General features: G+C 31.9%; 1 protein-coding gene across 1 annotated transcript; it reads left to right on the forward strand.

The window, feature by feature from the left end:
* The first annotated feature begins 2663 nt into the window (after positions 1-2663).
* LOC143565330 (protein FAR1-RELATED SEQUENCE 3-like) lies at positions 2664-6176 on the forward strand. The gene is made up of 7 exons (XM_077052326.1): positions 2664-2694; positions 3184-3360; positions 3708-3910; positions 4669-5050; positions 5171-5232; positions 5532-5584; positions 5675-6176. Exons 1-7 carry the CDS (start codon positions 2664-2666, stop codon positions 6174-6176), a joined length of 1410 nt encoding a protein of 469 aa, XP_076908441.1.
* The last annotated feature ends 15318 nt before the right edge of the window (positions 6177-21494 follow it).

A 21494-nucleotide genomic window follows, 5' to 3' on the forward strand; every position in this document is an offset into this window, starting at 1 on the left:
CTCAAAATCATTTTGAAAACCCTAGATGTTATTTTTAATTGGGAAATTCCTTAGGAATTCCCACAAACTTTGATTTTTACTCCCCTCTCCTTGAGGATGATTCTTGTGACGGATTTGTAGTAACTGGAAGAGTGACACACTTGTTCTCCAAACCCTTGACACCAAGGCTTACGAACCTAAGGAAATGCAATGCGTATAAATCACAATAAATTGTGAGACCCAGTTTCCTTCCTGGAGAGTTTAGTGAGCGTGTGAAACATATTAGGCCAAAGCATAGCACATCAAATTTCTACGAATATACTAAACTCGTTGTATCAAACATGGTCATGTGACAATGATGTTCCTTAAATATATTCGAATTCATGGTGATACGTAGCTAAACTCGGTTTTTCCTATGTTGTTTCAGTTGAATTAATAGGTGTGAAAAGCCATGGTGTTTCATGGATACCCCAACCATTTACCTCAACACGCCTTTTAAATAATTTTCGATTTTTGTTTAAGCAAAGTCATGGTGATACATGGATATTTCAACAATATTAATTTTTCTAATTGATCCGAGTAGTAGTTATCATTTTGTTGGAAGGAACCATGGTGATTCATGAACTCCGAGCAACTAAATGAATTGCCTTTAATTCATTTCATACAATCAAAATTTTGAATGTTTTATATTTGAATTTTTTTCATAAATGATAAATTCTAAATTTCAACATCGAATTTTTAAGATTTTTTCTCAAAATTATTACACATGTGTCAATTTACATTACATAACCCCATATATTTACAAAACTTACCCGAGTCTTATGAAAATTTCATACTCAAAACCCGTATATTTACCTCAATTACCTGAAACTTATGAAATTTTTACACATTTTGTCCCCAAAGAATGTCCTCTCGCCTTATCAACCATCACCGTTGTACCGGTAGCTCAGACCGTAGTATGTCATCAAACATTTCTATAGGAATTGTGGAAGCTCTTCCTACCCTCATCACCCAACTTCAAATCATGAATTCCACCATCGCACCCGCAATTACTAACCCATTTGTTTTTTCCTTCAAGGAATTCACCAACACAAACCCGCCATAATACGTTGGAGACGAGGGTGCTATCACCCTCCTCCAATGGTTCAAATGTATGGAGAGTGTCTTCCTTCATTGTGGATTCCCGGAATGTAAGAAAACCCTTACGCTTCAAGTGTTTTCAAACTAAGAGCCCTCACTTGGTGGAATAGTGAAAAACACTCTATAGGGGCAGAAGTCGCCATGGCCTTGCCATTGGACGACCTTAAGAAGCTCATGCTCAAGAAATTTTGCCCGAAATATGAGCTCCAAAAGTTGGAAGAAGAGTTTTTAAATATAAAACAAGAAGGTGGTGACAATGTGACTTATGATGACTGTTCCACGAACTAAGCCTCCTCATTCCGCCTATGGTCACTCCTCTCGAGCGTGCCATCGATAAGTACATCTCGGATCTGCCGATGCAAATTCAAGATTCCGTCGAGAGTCATGACCCAAAAATCCACCAGAATGTCATAACTCTTACCTATACCCTCACTGAAAAACCATGTTAAGACTGGGACTTTAACGCGTAAAAAGACCAAAAACCCTATCGAAAAAGCCAAAACCGAACCTTCCAATAAGGACAAGGTCGTAACCTCATCAAAACCCACTAATAGCCAAACTAACTGTCACACCCCAACATAAGGCGAAAATGCCGGGGCGTGAGCTGATTGCTCACAGCTCAAAGATACTATCATGAATATAAATTACAATATCTATTTAATTATTTTATTTCAAATGTACACACAATATCCAGATATAACAAAACAATTCAAATAAACATATATAACAAATTTAAATTCATGTTTATCTTCATTAAAACCCTAAGGTCTTTCTAAGTGTCCATACTTCAACTTCAATTCAATACCAACCTGCATATGCGTAGAAAACAGAGTTTGTCAACGAAACATGTTGAGTGAGTTTATCACCAGTTTTGCAATAAAATAATGTTATTATAAAAAATAAGAGAAATAAGCAAAACATAATAAACACGGTAAATGAATCAAACCATGAGCATATAAGTCCTCGATTAACCATTGCCAAGCGAATCGAGCGCGGGTAAATCAACCATGAGCAAATAATAATAAAACCATTGCCAAGCGAATCGGGCGTTGGTCAATAGCATGAGAACCCTATACAAGGGGATATAATGGACCTCTTCGAATGCGAATTTGCACATAAACAAATAAACACATAACAAGTATATTTGATCAATCACACACAACTACACGTTTGCTAATTATATATATATATATATATATATATATATATATATATATATATATATATATATATATATATATATATATATATATATATATATATATATATATATATATATATATATATATATATATATATATATATAGGAGATGGATCAAATACAAATAAAAAAACCGTACTAAACGTGCAAATCAAAGAATTGGACGGTGGCAATTTCGTAATTAATCAAACACAAATAATTGCTTCAGCGCTGATGATTTATAAGTTATATAATCTCCATCAATTCAGAAACAGATTACAATGCCATTACAGAGTAGCTGCAACTACATCAATTGTTCTTAATTTCTCAAATCTTATCGCGTATCGATTAATCAACGTCTTCAATGGCAGAAGACATGGACACTGAAATTGAAGGTATGCAGTTCTTCAATCGGTTTCAATCAGCTTCGTTTAATCGTGCAATTTCGTTTATTGATTTGTCGAACTACCTATACTTAGCGTATTTTGTATAAGTTATCAATCGGTTTCAATCAGCTTCGTATAACTAGAGTAATTATTTTCACAAGTAGAGTAATTATTAGATCAAAAGTAGAATAGTTATTTGAATAAGTAGTTTAATTGTTTAATCCTAAATAGAGTAATTATTGAATAAGTAGTTTAATTGTTTTACTTTGTATAACTAGACACGTGTACTTGTTTAATCTAAATAGACTAATTATTTAATCATATGTAGTGTAATTATATGTTTGATCTTATTGTAGATATTTTTACTTTGTATTACTAGATACTGGTGTAATTGTTTAATCCTAACCAGAGTAATTATTTAAACATATATAGTGTAATTTTATGTTTGAGCTTCATTGTATGTAGATAATTATACATTTGATTGATCTTATAATGCAGATAACATAGCAGAAGATATAACTGTTAGAATAGAGTTCATACCTGCTGTATCTTCTTCAATAAAACCAGTTGAAGGCATGACTTTTCCATCTTTGGATGCTTCATATCAGTTTTATGTAGAATATGCTAATAAAGGCGGGGTTTCGGTACGTAAAGATTCTCAAACTGAAAAGAATGGTATTATTCAATATAGGTATTTTATATGTTCAAAAGAGGGATCTAAGCCACAAAAGAAATTTGATTCTCTGGAAGAAGTTCATCAAGGAAAAAAACCAAAGAAGTTTAGGAACATGCTTTCTATTTAAACCGGTTGTCTAGTGCAGATTGCATTATGTACTGTTGATGGTGGCAAATCATACAAGATAAACAAGTTTATTGAAGAACATAATCACACTTTGATTTCCCAAGAAGATATGCACTTTCTCCCTTCATCACGAAATTTGACAGTTATGCAACAAAAGTGGTTATATTCTTTATCCATGCTAAATCTAGGTCATGTTAGATCATTTATATTTTGAGGACAGAATATGGTGGTTTTGATGATGTTGGTGTAACTGTTGTGGACTGCAAGAATTTTAAAAGAAATATAAATTGCTATATTGGAGAATTTGATGCCGAAATGATTGTTCAACGGTTATTAAACAAGAAAGAATATCTTCCTGATTTTTCCTTTTACTTTACTGTGGACGAGAGTGGTTGTCTAACTGGATTATTCTGGGCAGACAAAGTTTGTAAAAATAATTATTTGACTTTTAGTGATGTAATATCCTTCGATGCAACATTCAATACCAATAAGTAAGGTTTTCTTCCTTTTTATTTATTTTTTTGCATAGTCAAACATTTTACATTGCCTTTTATTTTGATTCTTTTTGTCCACATATACAAGATGGTTTTTGTTCCATCCACCGGAATTGATAATCATTTTCGAAATGTTAATCTTGGAGCCGGTCTTATTGCAAAGGAGACGATTGAATCCTATACGTGGTTACTAACATGTTTTTTGAAAGCATTTGGGCATCAACCAAAGGTTGTTGTTACCGATCAAGATCCCGCTATAAAGCAAGCTATTGAATCCGTTTTTACCGAGAGCTGACATAGATTATGCATATGGCATATCATGAAGAAAATAGCTGATAAGGTTAGTATTATTTATAAGTAGAGTAATTATTTTCGTAAGTAGAGTAATTATATTTATTTTTTAACTAGTGAGATTGCTCATAACTTTATACTGTGATTAAAAACTCAAGTCGAGCAATTATGTGTGTAACTAGAATAATTGTTAGTTGTAGAGCTTAGATTTAAGTAGAGTAATTATTTATGTAACTACAATATATGTGTAACTAGAATAATTGTGATATCTGCTCATAACTTTAAGTAGAGTTAGATTAGTGTAAAGATTGTGAAATAAAACTGCAAAGTTTTAAGTAGAGTAATTATTTTTTAAGCATTTTATAGTTTGATCTTAAATCTTTCTTTTGTTTTCAGGTTGGGCCCGTATTGTGTAACAATGAGCATTTTAAGCGTCATATTTGTAATATAGTTTGGACAGATTCCATTGAACCTGATGAGTTTGAGATGAAGTGGCATGAAATAGTGAATGAATTTGGTCTTATTGATAATTCTTGGATATCAACTATGTTCGGTTTAAGATCAATGTGGATTCCAGCATATTACCGCGATGAGTCTTTATCGGGTCTTTTGCGCACTACATCAAGGTCTGAGAGCGAAAATCAATTCTTTGGTCTTGTTTCAAACTCACAACTAACTCTTGTCGAGTTTTTTAGTCATTTTAATATGGATCTTGAAACTCAAAGATATGCTCATCGAAAAAATGATCATGACACGAGAAATACGAAACCCGATGGACGTACCGAATCATAACTAGAGGTTGATGCTCTTAAGAGATACACCCAGACAATTTTTTGGGATGTTCAAGAAGAAATATATTATAGTATTAACAGATGTTATCCCCTTAACACTGTTGAAGATGGACCAAATGCAACAATCTATGTTAAAGATAAAGAAGCTTTTGGAAAAGGTTGCATTCAGGTAATTTTTAGTGTTTTTTTATGAATAATGTTTTGTTGTCTTTATTGTAGAGTAATTGTTTTTATAACCAGAGAAATTATGATGTTAATTGTGACAGATATGATATTTTTTTTAGTTGTAGAGTAATTATGAGTATAATTAGAGTAATTATGATGTTCATTATGATATATAAGAAAAATAATTCTGTAGTGTACAGATTTTTGAAATAAACCCATAATTTTGTTAGTAGAGTAATTATTTCTAAAAGTAGAGTAATTATCTATTGAAGCTTTTTTAACTAACTGTTTATTATTTCACAGGTATCCGTCATTGTTGATGATAATGATTTTTCTGCTTCATGTAGCTGCAAAAGGTTTGAGCAATATGGTTTGTTGTGTTGGCATGTTGATGATAATGATTTTTTTGTCATTGTTGATGATAATGATTTTTCTGCTTCATGTAGCTGCAAAAGGTTTGAGCAATATGGTTTGTTGTGTTGGCATGTTTTTGTTGCGTTTAGAGTTCTTGAGATTGATGAGATTCCAAAGAAGTATATTTTGAGGCGTTGGATGAGGGATGCAATTTCAGTTAAAAGAAAGTGTTCGATTTTTGGTAAAGATGTTGCAAATGGCAACATTGATAAGGATGAGATTGTCCGTGATATAATGTTTGCAATTGAAAATATATGTAATATGTTTTTCCCGGACATAGAAGAGTTAAGCAAAGTTAGAGATCAAATTAATGGCATAAGGGGAAAGGCAGAAGAGGGTTCCCAAGCTAAACCGATTTTGAAGAAAAATGATATGTTGGCCTCTCTTCTTGGATATGATCAACCGTCAACGTCTACTATTCGAGTTCCAAATGGTATTAGAAATAAAGGGCGTGATTCTCACAAAAGAATTAAATCATTAAAAGAAATAGCAGCCAGTCGTATTGGGAAACGATCAAGAACTTGCTTGGTGTGAGGTGAGGGAGGTCATGATATTAGAAGATGCGAAAAATTGCCTGTTTATCCACATGCACCATAGTTTTATACTTGATATATACTATATTGTTTTTAAGATTTTACAGAGTGTAATAAAAGTATGACAAATACTTTAAGTAATAAAAAACAACTGCAATTATAGGTTTTTTTTTCTAACAAAGTAATTGTTTGCAATATAACTTTCTTTTGATAATTAGAGTAATTGTTGTGATGACTAGTGTAATAAACTTTTCAACCTGTACAGTTATTTTGTACAACATAATTTGATATTTGGACAAACAATTTTATAAGTCAACAATCATAGGAAATCTCATAACTAGAGTAATAAAAACATACAACTAGAGTAATTTTACATGCTGCAAATTCTAGTGTAACAAAAGCATTACATGCTTCAAAATTCAACCTGCCACATCTAAATTTTTCTAGACAGATAAACAAGAAAAAAAAACAGACTTTTTCAAATTCATACAAGCTATCAAATTCATGCATACTTTTCTTGCCTCTCTAGTGTCTTTTCCAAACGATTCTCATTCAATTTCTCATGTTCCTTTGGATCAATGCCTTCAAATTTTAATGCTTTTCTCACAAGTTCGTCCTTTGCTTTGTTTATGTCGGATAATAGCATCTTTGACAAAAACTTATGCCTTAATTCATTGATTTGCTTTTGTTGAGCATTTTCATCATTTGAGAACCCACAAACCCATGCATCTTCACCTTTATATGTCTCCATATGCCGCATTAAATAAATGCCACAGTCGATCTTGTTTCTCTCGGTCCTCCAAGCATCGCCTTTCTTTTGACTTCTGCAACTCTTAACTTGATATGAATTTTGTATCTCTTGGATTGTAAGTAGCTGCACAATGTATTTCTCTCCAATTTTTTCAAAATAAATTAGACTTTAGCTTTGGTACTAAATATAATTTAAAATATATGTAATAAGCATTACCATGATGTTTGGTATATCTTTATATCTCTCCTTTAAGTTTTCACCCATTTTACTATTATCAATCAATTCAATCTTTCCTATATTCAAGTGGAAAACCAAAACATAATAGTGATCTGATATCACCATTGGTATAAACAGCATGTCTATTCCACTTAAGCTTTTCACTTTAAATTTTCGAATAACTTCATCCATTTTGCTTTTAAAGAACTTTAGTCTACTTTCATCATTAATCTGCTCAACATAATGATCCGTAGGCTGCAATTTTAAAATAGAGTAATTGTTGATATAAATAGAGTAATTATTTTTGCACTTAAAGATTGTTTCAATTTAAGTAGTAATTTGATTACATACCAACATTGACGTTGTGCAAAAAAGCCTTTTTACTGAGAATTTGCCTCGTCTGGTTTCTTCACTGTTGAGTAATTCTATCCAGGCATCTATAAGGTTTGTAGCAACTTTAACACCTTCATGTAAGCTCTCAAACATTACTTTCATTCCAGTTGATTGATACTCAGACTTATAGACAAATGCACTGTGTTTTTAAAGTATCAAATAGATGAACTAAACAAAAACTAAAATTACTTAATTTGTGGAGAGTACTTACTTTTATTCTATAGGAGCAAATATATAGTTTGATACAAGTATTTCATCTTCTGAGAACTTTGGCCCTAACTCAACATGGCGTTTAACATACGGCGATTTAAATGCTGAGGTTAGTTTCGGTATTCTTTTCTTAATTGCTTTTCCCTTGGGAGTCTTTTCTAATTCAAGGTTTGTTGTTTGAAGAAATAGTAAATTTGTTACCACTGACGCTACATCAACTTCTAATGGTTTGCCATCTAATAACATATAAGGAAATGTTCACCAATGTCAAAACACATAATTTAGTTGTAGAGTAATTATTTATAGCTGTAGAGTAATAATTAGTTTGTATAGTGATTACATACAAGGAGATTTTTTAGCTACTAGATTCCATGGATCCTTTTCAGCAGCCCATTTATCAAACCCAAATCTTTTATCCCCTGTATTTAGAAAAGTCATAGATCAAATACCTATTATAAAAGTAGAGTAATTATTTTTATTAAACCAATAAAATTATTTTATACCCGTCTTTGCACCACCATCAACATTTTTACTTTCCTTGTTAGCACCATCTTGAACATTGCTACCTTCGACTTTATTAAAAAGGTATATTTTAGTTTTAGAAAAGTTATTGATATTAAAGTAGAGTAAATATTTTATACCTGTCTTTGCACCACCACCTTCACTTTTTACTCCTGCATCCCCCAGCATCTTTTTTATCCCCTGTATTTAGAAAAGTCATAGATCAATTACCTATTATAAAAGTAGAGTAATTATTTTCATTAAACATATTTTATTGTAGAATGATTTTATACCTGTTTTTGCACCACTACCTTCACTTGCTCCTGCATTCCCAACATCTAGTTTATCCCCTGTATTTAGAAAAGTCATAAATCAAGAACCTATTATAAAAGAAGAGTAATTATTTTCATTAAACATATTTTATTGTAGGATTATTATCTACCTGTCTTTGCACCACCTTCACTTGCTTCTGCATTCCCGGCATCTATTTTATCCCCTGTATTTAGAAAAGTCATAGATTAAGTACCTATTATAAATGTAAAGTAATTATTTTTATTAAACATAATTTATTGTAGAATGATTTTATACCTATCTTTGCACCACCACCTTCACCTTTTGCTCCTGCATCCCCGACATCTTTTTTTCTATTAAGCTTTAGATTCCGCTTCATATATATTTTAATTTTACCACCAACTTTAACTGTTCCCGCTTCCTTCGGAGGATGATCTTGAACATTTTTTCCTTCAGCGTTATCAAATTAATCATATATTTTAATTTTGTAGAGTAATTATCAGAATCAAAGAATATTAGTTGTATCATAATGTCATACCTTCCAATGCTCCACCATGCTCAACATTCATAGCAGCAGTCTCAATGTTTCTGCCTACAATTTCAACACCATCTTTAGTAGTTCCTGCCTCGTCGGGAGGATCTTGAACATTTATTCCTTCGACATTATTAAAATCGTATATTTTTATTTTTATAGAGTAATTATCTGAATCAAAGCATATTAGTTGTATCATAATTTCATACCTTCCAATGCTTCACCATGCTCAACATTGACAGCAACAGACTCAATGTTTCCGCCTACAATTCCACCGCCATCTATAACATTTCCCACTTCCTTGGAAGGATCTTGAACATTTGTTCCTTCGAAATTATCAAAATTGTATCTTTTTATTTTTGTAGAGTAATTATTTGAATCAAAACATACTAGATTTATCATAATTTCATACCTTCCAATGATCCATCATGCTCAACATTCACAGCTATAGTTTTATTGTTTTCGCCTACAATATCACCGCAGTCTTTAACAGTTCCCACTTCCTCGCGAGGATATTGAACATTTGTTCCTTTCAGCATTATAAAAAAAATATTTATTTTAGGTGTAGAGTAATTATTTTGAGTTGAACACATTTAGTTATTATAATAATCTCATACCTGCCAATTCTGCACCATCATCAGCGTTCACATCATCATCCTTCAAACTAATCACATTCTCAACATCTTCATTCATACCATGGCCAATATCTTTATCTTCAACATTTTCAGTTTCGAAAACTTCTTTCCAGACAATTTCCTTTTCCCAATTGTTACACATTTCTTTGATCTCATCGTCCAACCAATAGTTAGATTCTTCTTCTTGACCATTTCTTTTATATCAGCCACCATCTTCTTGAATTTTCCAAGATTTTTGTTCATTTTATTTATCCAAGTCTAAAATATTAAATACAATATTTACATATTTTTTATTTGTAATTATAATATTATTTAGTGTAATTATTTACCTTTTCTTCTTCTGTAGAACTCTGGCCGCACCCCTTTCTGTAGTTTGAGCCCAAGTAGGCTGTGACTCCTGTTAATTTTAATTCCATTGGTGTAGTTATCCAGCCATCGATATATTCTTGCGTGTTTGTTCCAACTGTAAATCCAAGTTTAGTGAGTGGTCTGTTGGGTTTTAACAAGATTATCAAAGTGATAAAACCTTACTTTTACCAAAAACGCAGCGGATAAATGTTTTAAATCTTGTTAGTTTATAGTGTATAAAACCAATTTTATACATGCCAAACCCAAACCCGGATCCAAATACGAAATACATACTATCAAACACATGCATGTCACTATAAGTCCATGCATGTTAAGACTACATTTCAAAACCATGGAAATGTGAAAGGGATGATGAATGCTAGGCTAGAACTTCAAGATAGGAGTTCCTGAAGCTTGTATACCCTTCAAGCCTTGAAGCAAACACCTTGTAGCTAGGATTTGCACTCTAAAAATTTTCTTCCTCCCTTGGCTCCTCCTCTTGGATGAAAATTAGAGAGAGTAGAAAACTTTTTTGTTACTTGCAAAAAATGAGAGTGAAAGAGGAAGTAAGTGTGTATCTTTTGGCACCACCCATGGCACCAATTAAAAACCTTACATGTCTCCACTAACATTTGAAATAACAATAAAATAATAAGAGACAAAGAGATTCCTTCCTTGTTATTATTATTATTATTATTTTTTTTAAACCTTCCATTTATAAATATGTGTTATAAAACTTATTACTTATAAGTGTAACACAACATATAGGCAACATGCTAGGTAATCATTTTCACATATTGTTATTTAATCATCTTAAATAACACTATGGAATGTTCTCTCTCAAAACATTGTATATAGAAAACCTTTTCAAAATAACATAAGTGTCAATATTTATTTACTTATGATCATATCATATATAAACAAATATAATTGGTGTTTGTCTAGCTTGTTATTGGGTATGACCCGACTTGGATCATAACGTACTAGCCACATCAATTATAATATGTGTCTTGGGCAGACCGAGTCCAACATGGTCATCATCTACAAAATTAAGTGAAACAACACTCATTAACATGTCTAACGATAGTGTAGTTATGTACAAAATTAAGTGAAAGTGTACCTTCATTTTCATTTTAAGTTCCATCTTCAATCTCGTTTTCCACTTCATTCTCATTTTGCACTTCATTCTTGTTTTCCACTTCATTTCCGTCTTTTCCTTTGTCTTCATCTTCATCAAGAACTTTAAAAAGTGCTTCTTCTATTTCATCCACCATTGTTTTTGTGATATACTTTATTACAGGTGTTTGAACTTTATTCTCGTGCCCTTTTTGATACTCATGTGCAAACAGTAACTGTCATACATAAATAAACATTTTTTTTTCAATATAGAGACCTTAATAATGTATATTAGAAGTTACTTCTATTATTATATCATACTAGTAGTAACGACATTGGCCCACAATATTGATCATTAACACCCCTCCAAGCTCTTTTTGTTCTATTTAATAATTCAATCATGTATGCACACCAATTCATGTTGCATATATCTGAATCCTTTTCAATCCACCTAATGAACCCTTGATTGCAGTTGACAATTGGGTTATTAATCCCAGCATAGTTGTAAATATGACCATAAAATTTGTATTAAAAAGCCGTCCACCTTTTGAAGTTTTTTCAACTATCTCTTTCACTTTGTAAACACTTATCCTAGTTTCTTCAAATTGGTTTTTGAACTCATCTGTTCTATCATCAGCACCTTTTCTTGGTTTATTTTTTTCAAGAACTCTTAAAGAACCCATCGGAATCCCCATGCATTCCTTTATAAGTGACGGTGTTATTTTGATTATACGATTTCCTATATTGAGTTCATTTCTGTCTTCATCATAATTCACAAGTAGCCAGTATGCTAAACGCGTAGGAGTAGCAATGATGTTGAAGGATAGTATACTCTCAAATCCATTTCTTTCACTGCTTTAGTTTGTTCTTCAGATAATGATTTAATTACATCAATGAACTTTCCTGGGTTGCAGCGCAATTTCAGCCTCTTGTTTTCAAAATCCCTAAATGGCTTCCTAGGGATTGGCTTTGGAATCCTTCTCCTAGATCGTTTGTTAGGTGATTCAAAATCATCATCTGAGTCAACCAACTGCTTCCGATTCTTCCCCACATCCTTCTTCCCCACATCCTTCTTTTGCTTCCTCCCCACATCCTTCTTTACCATATCCTGCTTAACTACCTTTCCTTTATCGGTAGCCTTTTTTGGTACTCTGAACTTTACATTGGTAGCTTCTTCTCCATCATCACCTAAAACAATAGGTGATGATTCATCATTGGAATATCTATAAGCCATTTTTATGGATATTCTTTCACTTTTCCAAACTTTCCCTATTTAATTAACATTAAAAACAACTAATTAGAAACATATTATTTATTACTCTACTTATACATACTAGATACACTATATATCAAACAACTACTACAGCTATGAAAATTACTCTAGTCATGAAAATAATTACACTATATCCTAAAAACAGATTACCCAAAGCCTAAACAGGCAAATTACACACAAAAAAACAACTAGTTAGAAACATTTTATTAATTACTCTTCTTATACATACTAGATATACTATATATCAAACAACTACTACAACTATGAAAATTACTCTAGTCATGAAAATAATTACACTATATCCTAAAAACAGATTACACAAAGCCATAAAAGACAAATTACACATAAAAAACAACTAGTTAGAAACATGTTATTAATTACTCTACTTATACATACTAGATACACTATATATCAAACAACTACTACAACTATGAAAATTACTCTAGTCATGAAAATAATTACACTATATCCTAAAAACAGACTACACAAAGCCATAAACAAGCAAATTACACACAAAAAACAACTAGTTAGAAACATGTTATTAATTACTCTACTAATACATACTAGATACACTATATATCAAACAACTACTATAAGTATGAAAATTACTCTAGTCATGAAAATAATTACACTACATCCTAAAAACAGATTACACAAAGCCATAAACAGACAAAAAAACAGCTAATTACTCTATGCACTATTTGTAATTACGCTATCAACAGTTAAAATTACCAAAAACTAAACAGGCTCGCTGCATGCAACTATGATAATTACACTGCTTGAAAAGGTTATAAAAGCTGCAAACAGAGTAATTACCTTTTGCGGCTCAAAGAGCAGGTCTATCATGGTATTGCTTACTTCTTCGTTCACTATAATCTGTATCTGTTGATTCATTATCTGTATCTGTATTTATGTGTAGAAAATGCATCAAATATTAGAGATTGAAATCAATTTTTCTTGACCTAAACCCTAGCTATATGAACACGCAAACATATGATCAACCAAATGAAATTTACCTTTGTTCGTCATCTTTATTGAATGATTTAGCGTCTGAAGAACGGAATTGATCTGTGATTGTAGATAATTTTGAGAGAATTGTTAGGGTTTGGAGAGAATATGTTTGGGGTTTTTCTGGTTTGATATCGAAGAAACTTGGTTTTTATGTGGAAAGGGATATTTGAAGTATTTACATAATTGCCATTGAAAGTTTGTTTGGTTCGCACGATTAGTATGAAAAATTAATTTGTACAATAGCGGTTCCCTATATGTATGTATGTATGTATGTATGTATAATATGAGATACGCATATGTCCCAAAAATATTTAGAAAACTTAGTAAAATAGGGGAATGATAAAACTCACTTTAGATTAAAGACAAACGAATATAAATACGAATAAGCGAGTTAAAGAATAGGTGAGTCGTCCAATACGAGTCAAACAAGATTAACAAGTCAGAACTTGAAACTTTGAGATATGATAATATAAGTAAAAACGAACTCGTTGCCGCTAAAATCAACCCAAACGGATGTTTTGATCTCAAGTTATGTTATATTTAAGTTTTGAGCGAGCTGATACTGACCAGAATCTAAACAGCGAGTCGGAAGTCGGGTTTTGGTAGTAGCCTTAAATTTCGTTATGAGAATAAAAGTCTTCTGGAGTGAACGTTGAATATGACCAGAAGTATGAGAAAACATTAAGTCAAACTTGTTGACTGTTTTGCCCTATAACGAGTTTTAAACGAATTGACCAGTCAACACCCTTTAACCACCGAAATTGATTGAAGGTTATTGACTAGGGAATATGTATGAATGATTTCTATGTTTACAACTTACCCGTAAAGTTAAAGAATCAACAGAAACAATGAGTCAAATTTCCACACGTAAGCAAAGTCAAATGATTATGAACGTGTCTTCAACAAAATAGCAAAAACCGAAGCATATTAAGAGAGATAGAAGGTGGGACGGCTGGAGGAGCTTCTCTAGCGTTAGTGTAAAGTCTTGTTGAAGGATATTAGAGGTTGTTTATATAAATATTATAAAAACAAACCATTTATGGACATGTCACTCGTTTAAGCAAGTAATAAAGTTTTAATGACAAAATCAATGAAATAAGTTGAAAGATATGATCTTGATCAGTAATAAAGTATTAGGGACTTGTATTTTGATTATAATATGTTTTCTTGGTCCTTAATTCACTCAATAATGCTTAAAGTAATCGATTTTATACCAAAAAATGAACTAGGAAACGAGATCGGCTATATTTTCTGCCCAGCACCACCATCACGCTATCCGACCAAGGGGAAGGTATCCCGCCGCGCAACACCCCGTATGCAAGGGGATACAACTTTCATTTTTTGATGAATTTGGTCCTTGTGTTTTGGTTGTTGATCATTTAATGAACTATTGAAGGAATAAATAGGAATTAAACACTATTTAAAGTACGAGGGCCTAAGGTGAATATAAGAAAACTTAATAAATCATAAATATTTTATTTTCAATATAATAAAGATCTAAAAATGTTTTGTGTCGGGTTAAATGTACACAAATACGGGTTTGGAAAATCCGAGATGTTACAGTCTCCCTACTGTAGGGAATTTCCTCCCGAAATTAAGAAAAACTAAAACATCATCGTTTTGAAATAATTAAACTTTTGAGGAAAATATCATAACATAGAATTTCTAATAACCGAAGAAACGCTCCGATGACAACCCGATAAGGGCACTTATATATAGGATGTACCAGTGGCGTATCCACCATGTCCTTATCATCTTATCATTCCTACCGTTACCCAAGCTACCTTAGGTTCTAAATCTTGACACACAATTGTATGCGTTATGATTTCCCGCGTTATGATTTCCATTCCAGGACTCGGATAATTATGTTCCGGACCATAATTACTTTTATCGTCGGATGGTCAGCATAACCCGTTTCATCATGTGGGTTATAAAATATTGAAAACTATCATTTTGAAAGGAACAAACGTTTTAATAACTTTAAATGTAACTTAGGAGATACTTAAATGTTCGAGTTGGATTATTAAAACCGTGTAATTTCTAAAACATCTTTTATGGCAAAGATATGAATTTCGGAGATTGAAATGGATTTCGTGAAACATACATTTGAAATGATTTATGATGAATGAGATTAAGTTAAGATTAGAATATTATAAGAAATTAACCTTGACAGATAATGGGACTTTATTCAGGAGATAAAATGTGCAAAAGTTTAATTTATAACAAATCTTAAAATAGTTAATAACATGTGGAATCTTAAAGATCGTATTCATTAGGAACAAAATTCTTAAGATCGAGAGTATAACTTTAATCAAAGATTTTGGTGAGTCAAGTTTAGTTAGATGAGAGACGTATGAGGTTTAAAGAGAAATTGATATAAAATTATAGCTTTTCAAGTTGTGATTTTTAAGATGAAATTAATTTGATTTTATAATAAATTATTACAATTAGTAAATAATAGTCGAAATACTAATGAAAATGCGAAAATCTACGTATTCAAATAAATCATTAATAGATTAAATTGAGAAGCGGATATTCCCGAATCACCAAGATAGTCCTATTTCAATTACATTCTTCAAATTAGATAAAATATAAGGTAGGTAATTGAAGATATTAAATTAGATTAAATTTGGAAAATCGTGGATTCTTCCTTTTTCACAAAAACGTTATAAATATTAGGAATAAGTAAATTGAATTATCGATGTTTTCATAATGGAAAGTCAAGTAAATAACAAATATTAAATTAATTGTGATACCTAAATGAGATGGGAAGTAATACAATAAAATAAGATAAACAGAAATGTATGAATCACCATGACTATTCTAACAACTACGAAGTTCATCATTAAAACGCTCAAAGTTTTAAAGACGTATCAAAAATTAAAGTAAGGGTTGAAATATTTACAAACCAACGTTTATTTTCAAATAACGAACTTAATTTAACCAATATATTAAAGCAATACATGTTCCACATGGCTTTCAAATATGCCATCCACATGGAATGCCAACTAATCAATTTCCATTTATACATATTCCACCTAATTAACTAATTTTTTAATTACCATTCATTCAATTTAATTTTTTTTTGTTAAATGATACAAAAATTAAAGCACTTATTACTATTTAATATTTATTAAGTATCTCAATTAAACAAATATTACTTTCTTAAAAATTATATTATTAACAATTTCTAATTAACTCAATTAGAATGGTGGGTTTCAATAGCTTGATTGATTTTCAGTAGCTTGATTGATTGGCTTAATTTTTTTGAACAAAGATATTACAGATTTACGGGTCAAAAGTGTCTGGTATAAGTTAGCTACATTTGGGTATAAAAATTGGAGCATAGTTGAACAGAAGTTATAGCACTTTGACATATTTTAGGTTCAAGGATACGGTTTGTTATCAAACAGTTCATAATATTTCACAAATAATTTGCTCTTAAACTATTTTTATGGTTATCTAAAAGTTTACTTTTTTTAGCAGTTGTGATTAACCTATAACGGACAAAACAAATCCCTTCATAGTCGGTAAACGTCATAACCAATGGTGTTGTGACTATGGTCGTTTCTCTATATTTGAGTGAGCAAGCTTGACTAATTTCAATAAAAAGATGGCCATGGTTATTTTGTGTGTGTGTGTAAGATTCAATCTCTTGTTTTACATGACTCTTAAAAACAAACGCAAACGGTACAATGTTACATAAAAGTTTATATATAGAAACAAAGATAAATTTATTGTACATGTCATCTTAGTTTTTATATAAGTTTAAAAAGGCAGATCAGACTCATATTTAGTTTAGGTCAATAGTTTTTTACTAAAACTAATTCGGCTCAAAACAAGTTATGAACGGAAAGTGTTCGGTTCGAAATGGGTTGTTTTAAAAGAATAACAAATTGGCTAGGTCAAAACATGCGTGTAAAAAAGGATTATGATTCGAATAAACTAGGGTCGAATCGTGTTGTTTTAAATCATAGTATTTTCTAACTTAAAAATAAAATTCTTTATCTATGTTTCTTAGTTTTATATTAATTTAAACAGGCAGATCGGGTTCTTGTTTGGTTCAAAACAAGTTTAGATCAATGTGTGTTTAAAGTAAAACAAGTTCGGGTCAAAACAAGTTTTGAAAGAGTACCAAATTAGTTCAGGTCAAAATAGACGGGTAAAAAAGAGTTATGATCAGAATGAGTTTGAGTCGAAATGTGTTATTGAAAATAATAGTATTATCTAACTTAAAAATCAAATTCATTATTCATGTATTTTTAGTTTTATGTTAATTTGAATGAGCGGTTCTGGTTCATATATGGTTCAAAATAGTTTGTTGAAACAACCGGTATTTTCAAACCCGATGGAAACTTTTTCCAGTGAATTATTTCCTTTATGAACAATTCATGTTTAAATCCTTCGTCACTATTATAATTAGTGTAATATATAATTTAATTCATGAGAAATTGTTATTTTTATACCTTACTAAATTATTTGGCATTATGGATTTTTTTTAAATAATTATAATTGTTTTAAATGCTTGATTTCACTTATAACTTGTATCAAATATGTAAATATTTGCCGAATTTAGCCACGAACCACCGTGAATTCGGTTTTTATAAAAGGAGTGCAACCGTTTAGCTGGTTATGGTTACCATGCAACCATTTAGCCGGTTATGTGTACCACTTAAAGTTGCGGTTGTACGACATTTTGTCATACCCCCATGCTTCAAGTTGAAGGAGCAAAACAAAATACGGGAATTCTTAAGGAATTTCCCACAATAAAAGGCAATATACCAAAAATAAGTGGAATTAAAAATATTTTGAAAGTAAGGCATAACCTTGGAATTTGTGTGTGTGTGCAATCCATATATAAGATAAAATACAATAAAATATTTAATCTAATTAAGTTGTAAACAATTAAATAACACATAAGGCAGTTTAGATAAGCATGTATAAGGTCCTAACATATGACTAGGACAATTTCTGACAACCTATCTTATAACCTTCGGCTCTGATACCAATCTGTCACACCCCAACCTAAGGCGGAAATACCGGGACGTGAGCCGATTGCTCACAGCTCGAAGATACTATCAAGAATATAAATGACAATATCTATTTAATTATTTTATTTCAAATGTATACACAATATTCGAATATAAAAAAACAATTCAAATAAACATATATAACAAATTTAAATTCATGTTTGTCTTCATCAAAACCCTAAGGTCTTTCTAAGTATCCATAGTTCAACTTCAATTCAATAGCAACCTGCATATGCGTAGAAAACAGAGTTTGTCAACTACACATGTTGAGTGAGTTTATCACCGGTTTTGCAATAAAATAATGTTAATATAAAAAAAAGAGAAATAAGCAAAACATAATAAATGCAGTAAATGAATCAAACCATGAGCAAATAAGTTGTCGTTTTACCATTTCCAAGCGAATCGGGCGCCGGTAAATAAACCTTGAGCAAATAATAATAAGATCGTTTCCAAACGAATCAGGCGTTGGTCAATAGCATGAGAACCCTATACAAGGGGATATGATGGACCTCTTCGAATGCGAATGTGCACATAAACAAATAAACAAATAACAAGTATATTTGATCAATTACACACAATTACACGTTTGCTAATTTTTGATAGATATACATATAATACGAGATACGCATATGTCCCCAAAATGTTTAGAAAACTTAGTAAAATAGGGGAGTGATAAAACTCACCTTAGATTAAAGACAAACGAATATAAATATGAATAAGCGAGTTAACGAATAAGCGAGTCGTCCAATATGCGTCAAACAAGATTAACAAGTCAGAACCTGAAACTTTTAGATATGATATTATAAAGTAAAAACGAACTCGTTGCTGCTGGAATCAACCCAAACGGACATTTAGAACTCAAGTTATGTTATATTTAAGTTTTAAGTGAGCTGGTACTGAAAAGAATCCGAAAAGCAACTCGAAATTCGGGTTTTGGTCAGTAGCCTTAAAATTTTGTTATAATAAAAGTCTTCTGGACCGAACGTGAATCTGAGCAGAAGTATGAGAAAACGTTAAGTCAAATTTGTTGACTGTTTGCCCTTTAACGAGTTTTAAACGAATTGACCAGTCAACACCCTTCAACTACCAAAATTGATTGAAGATTATTGACTAGGGAATATGTATGAATGATTTCTATATTTACAACTTACCTGGAAAGCGAAAGAATCAACAGAAATGAAGAGTCAAAGTTCCACACGTAAGCAAAGTTAAACGGTTATGAACGTGTCTTCATCAAAATTGCAAAAACTGAAGCGTATTAAGAAAGACAAAAGGTTGGACGGCTGAAGGAGCTTCTCTAGGGTTAGTGTAAATTCTTGTGGCAGGATATTAGAGGTTGTTTATATAAAGATTACAAAAACAAACCATTTATAGGCATGTAACTCGTTTAAGCAAGTAAATAAAGTTTTAATGACAAAATCAATGAAATAAGTTGAAAGATATGATCTTGATCAGTAAGAAACTATTATGGACTTTTATTTTGGTTATAATATGTTTTCTTGGTCCTTAATTCACTCAATAATTCTTAAAGTAATCGATTTTATACCAAAAACGAACTAGGAAACGAGATCGGCTATAGTTTCTGCCCCGCACCACCATCGCACTACGCAACCAAGGGGAAGGTATCCCGTCGCGCGGCGCTCTGTATGCAAGGGGAAACAACTTTCATTTTTTTGACGAATTTGGTCCTTGTGTTTTGGTTGTTGATCATTTAATGAACTATTGAAGGAATAAATAGGAATTAAATTTATAGTACGAGTGCCTAAGGTGAATATAAGAAAACTTAATACTTCATAAGTATTTGATTTTCAATAAAAATAAAGATCTAAAAATGTTTCAGGTCTGGTTAAATGTACACAAATACGGGTTTGGATAATCCGAGATGTTACACTAACATCAACTACAACAACAATAACATTAAACACAAACACCGAAACTACGCCCTAACCAACTCGAACCCATCGCCAACCCAAGATATCCAAACTCAACCCAAAAAAGCCCTACACGGGAACATATCCTTTGTGCGACATGTGCAAATTTCACCACCCTACTATCGTACAATGCCAAAAATGCTTCAATTGTGGCCACTTCAGTCACTTCATCAACTTTTGCTGGGAACCTATACAAACTCAAGACAACTCATCCTTCCACCAACCCATTATTCAAGCATATCACCAATCATATGCCCTACCTTATGCACCCACAACCCCAACTATGCGAGCACGCCATCATCGTGGTAGTTTAAGCCATCTCCGCAACACATGCCCAAAACTCGTTTATCAAATCCAAACCTACCCAAACCAAACCAACCAACTCCAAATATATCAAGCCCAAACCTTCCAACGGCAAGCTCAAGCCGATCAAGCCTAACCAATGAAAGCCCAACCCATTCAAGCTATTCAAATCCAACCAAACCAAGCTAATCAAACTCAGGTAAATCAAGCCAACTAGGGTGCCTAAGGACATGTGTACTACGTTAACGCCAATGAATTTCAGCTTAATAGTTATGGCACTGCTTCACGCTAGTCATTATGCACAAGACTCATCTACCACGAAAAGAAGCGCCGCGAACACTTTTCGTGCATTTAATATTTTTATCCTTTATTTATTTGTCTCGATGTATTTTCAAACTTTCAATATTATTAATGAAATCATGTTTTTATTTGATATAAATATCTTCATTTACTCTCTTCACGAAGCACATATGCATTGCTTATACTATCTATAGAATTACATTAGTTTACTCATGATCAACTCAATCTAACAGCGTATGACCAGTGACCTCAAACGTAATCGTTAGTGGAAATGCCTATGACCGATTGCTTTGAACCGGGGCGGTATGCTTGGTTAAGGCATAGCTATCTAATAGAAGCCCCATGTATTTATTTTATCTAATTTATATTGTATTTTCGATTTATGTAACGTCCGTTAATTTCCGATAAAATGTTTAACCTTGTAGTGTTGTACACACCTTTCGGGCTTGACCCGGCATTCTCCTGAGAGCTCCTTGCC

Source organism: Bidens hawaiensis, unplaced genomic scaffold (assembly GCF_021521415.1).
Source record: "Bidens hawaiensis isolate Kalapana, Puna unplaced genomic scaffold, B.hawaiensis_p1.1 tig00022318_1, whole genome shotgun sequence".
Classification (NCBI taxonomy): domain Eukaryota; kingdom Viridiplantae; phylum Streptophyta; class Magnoliopsida; order Asterales; family Asteraceae; genus Bidens; species Bidens hawaiensis.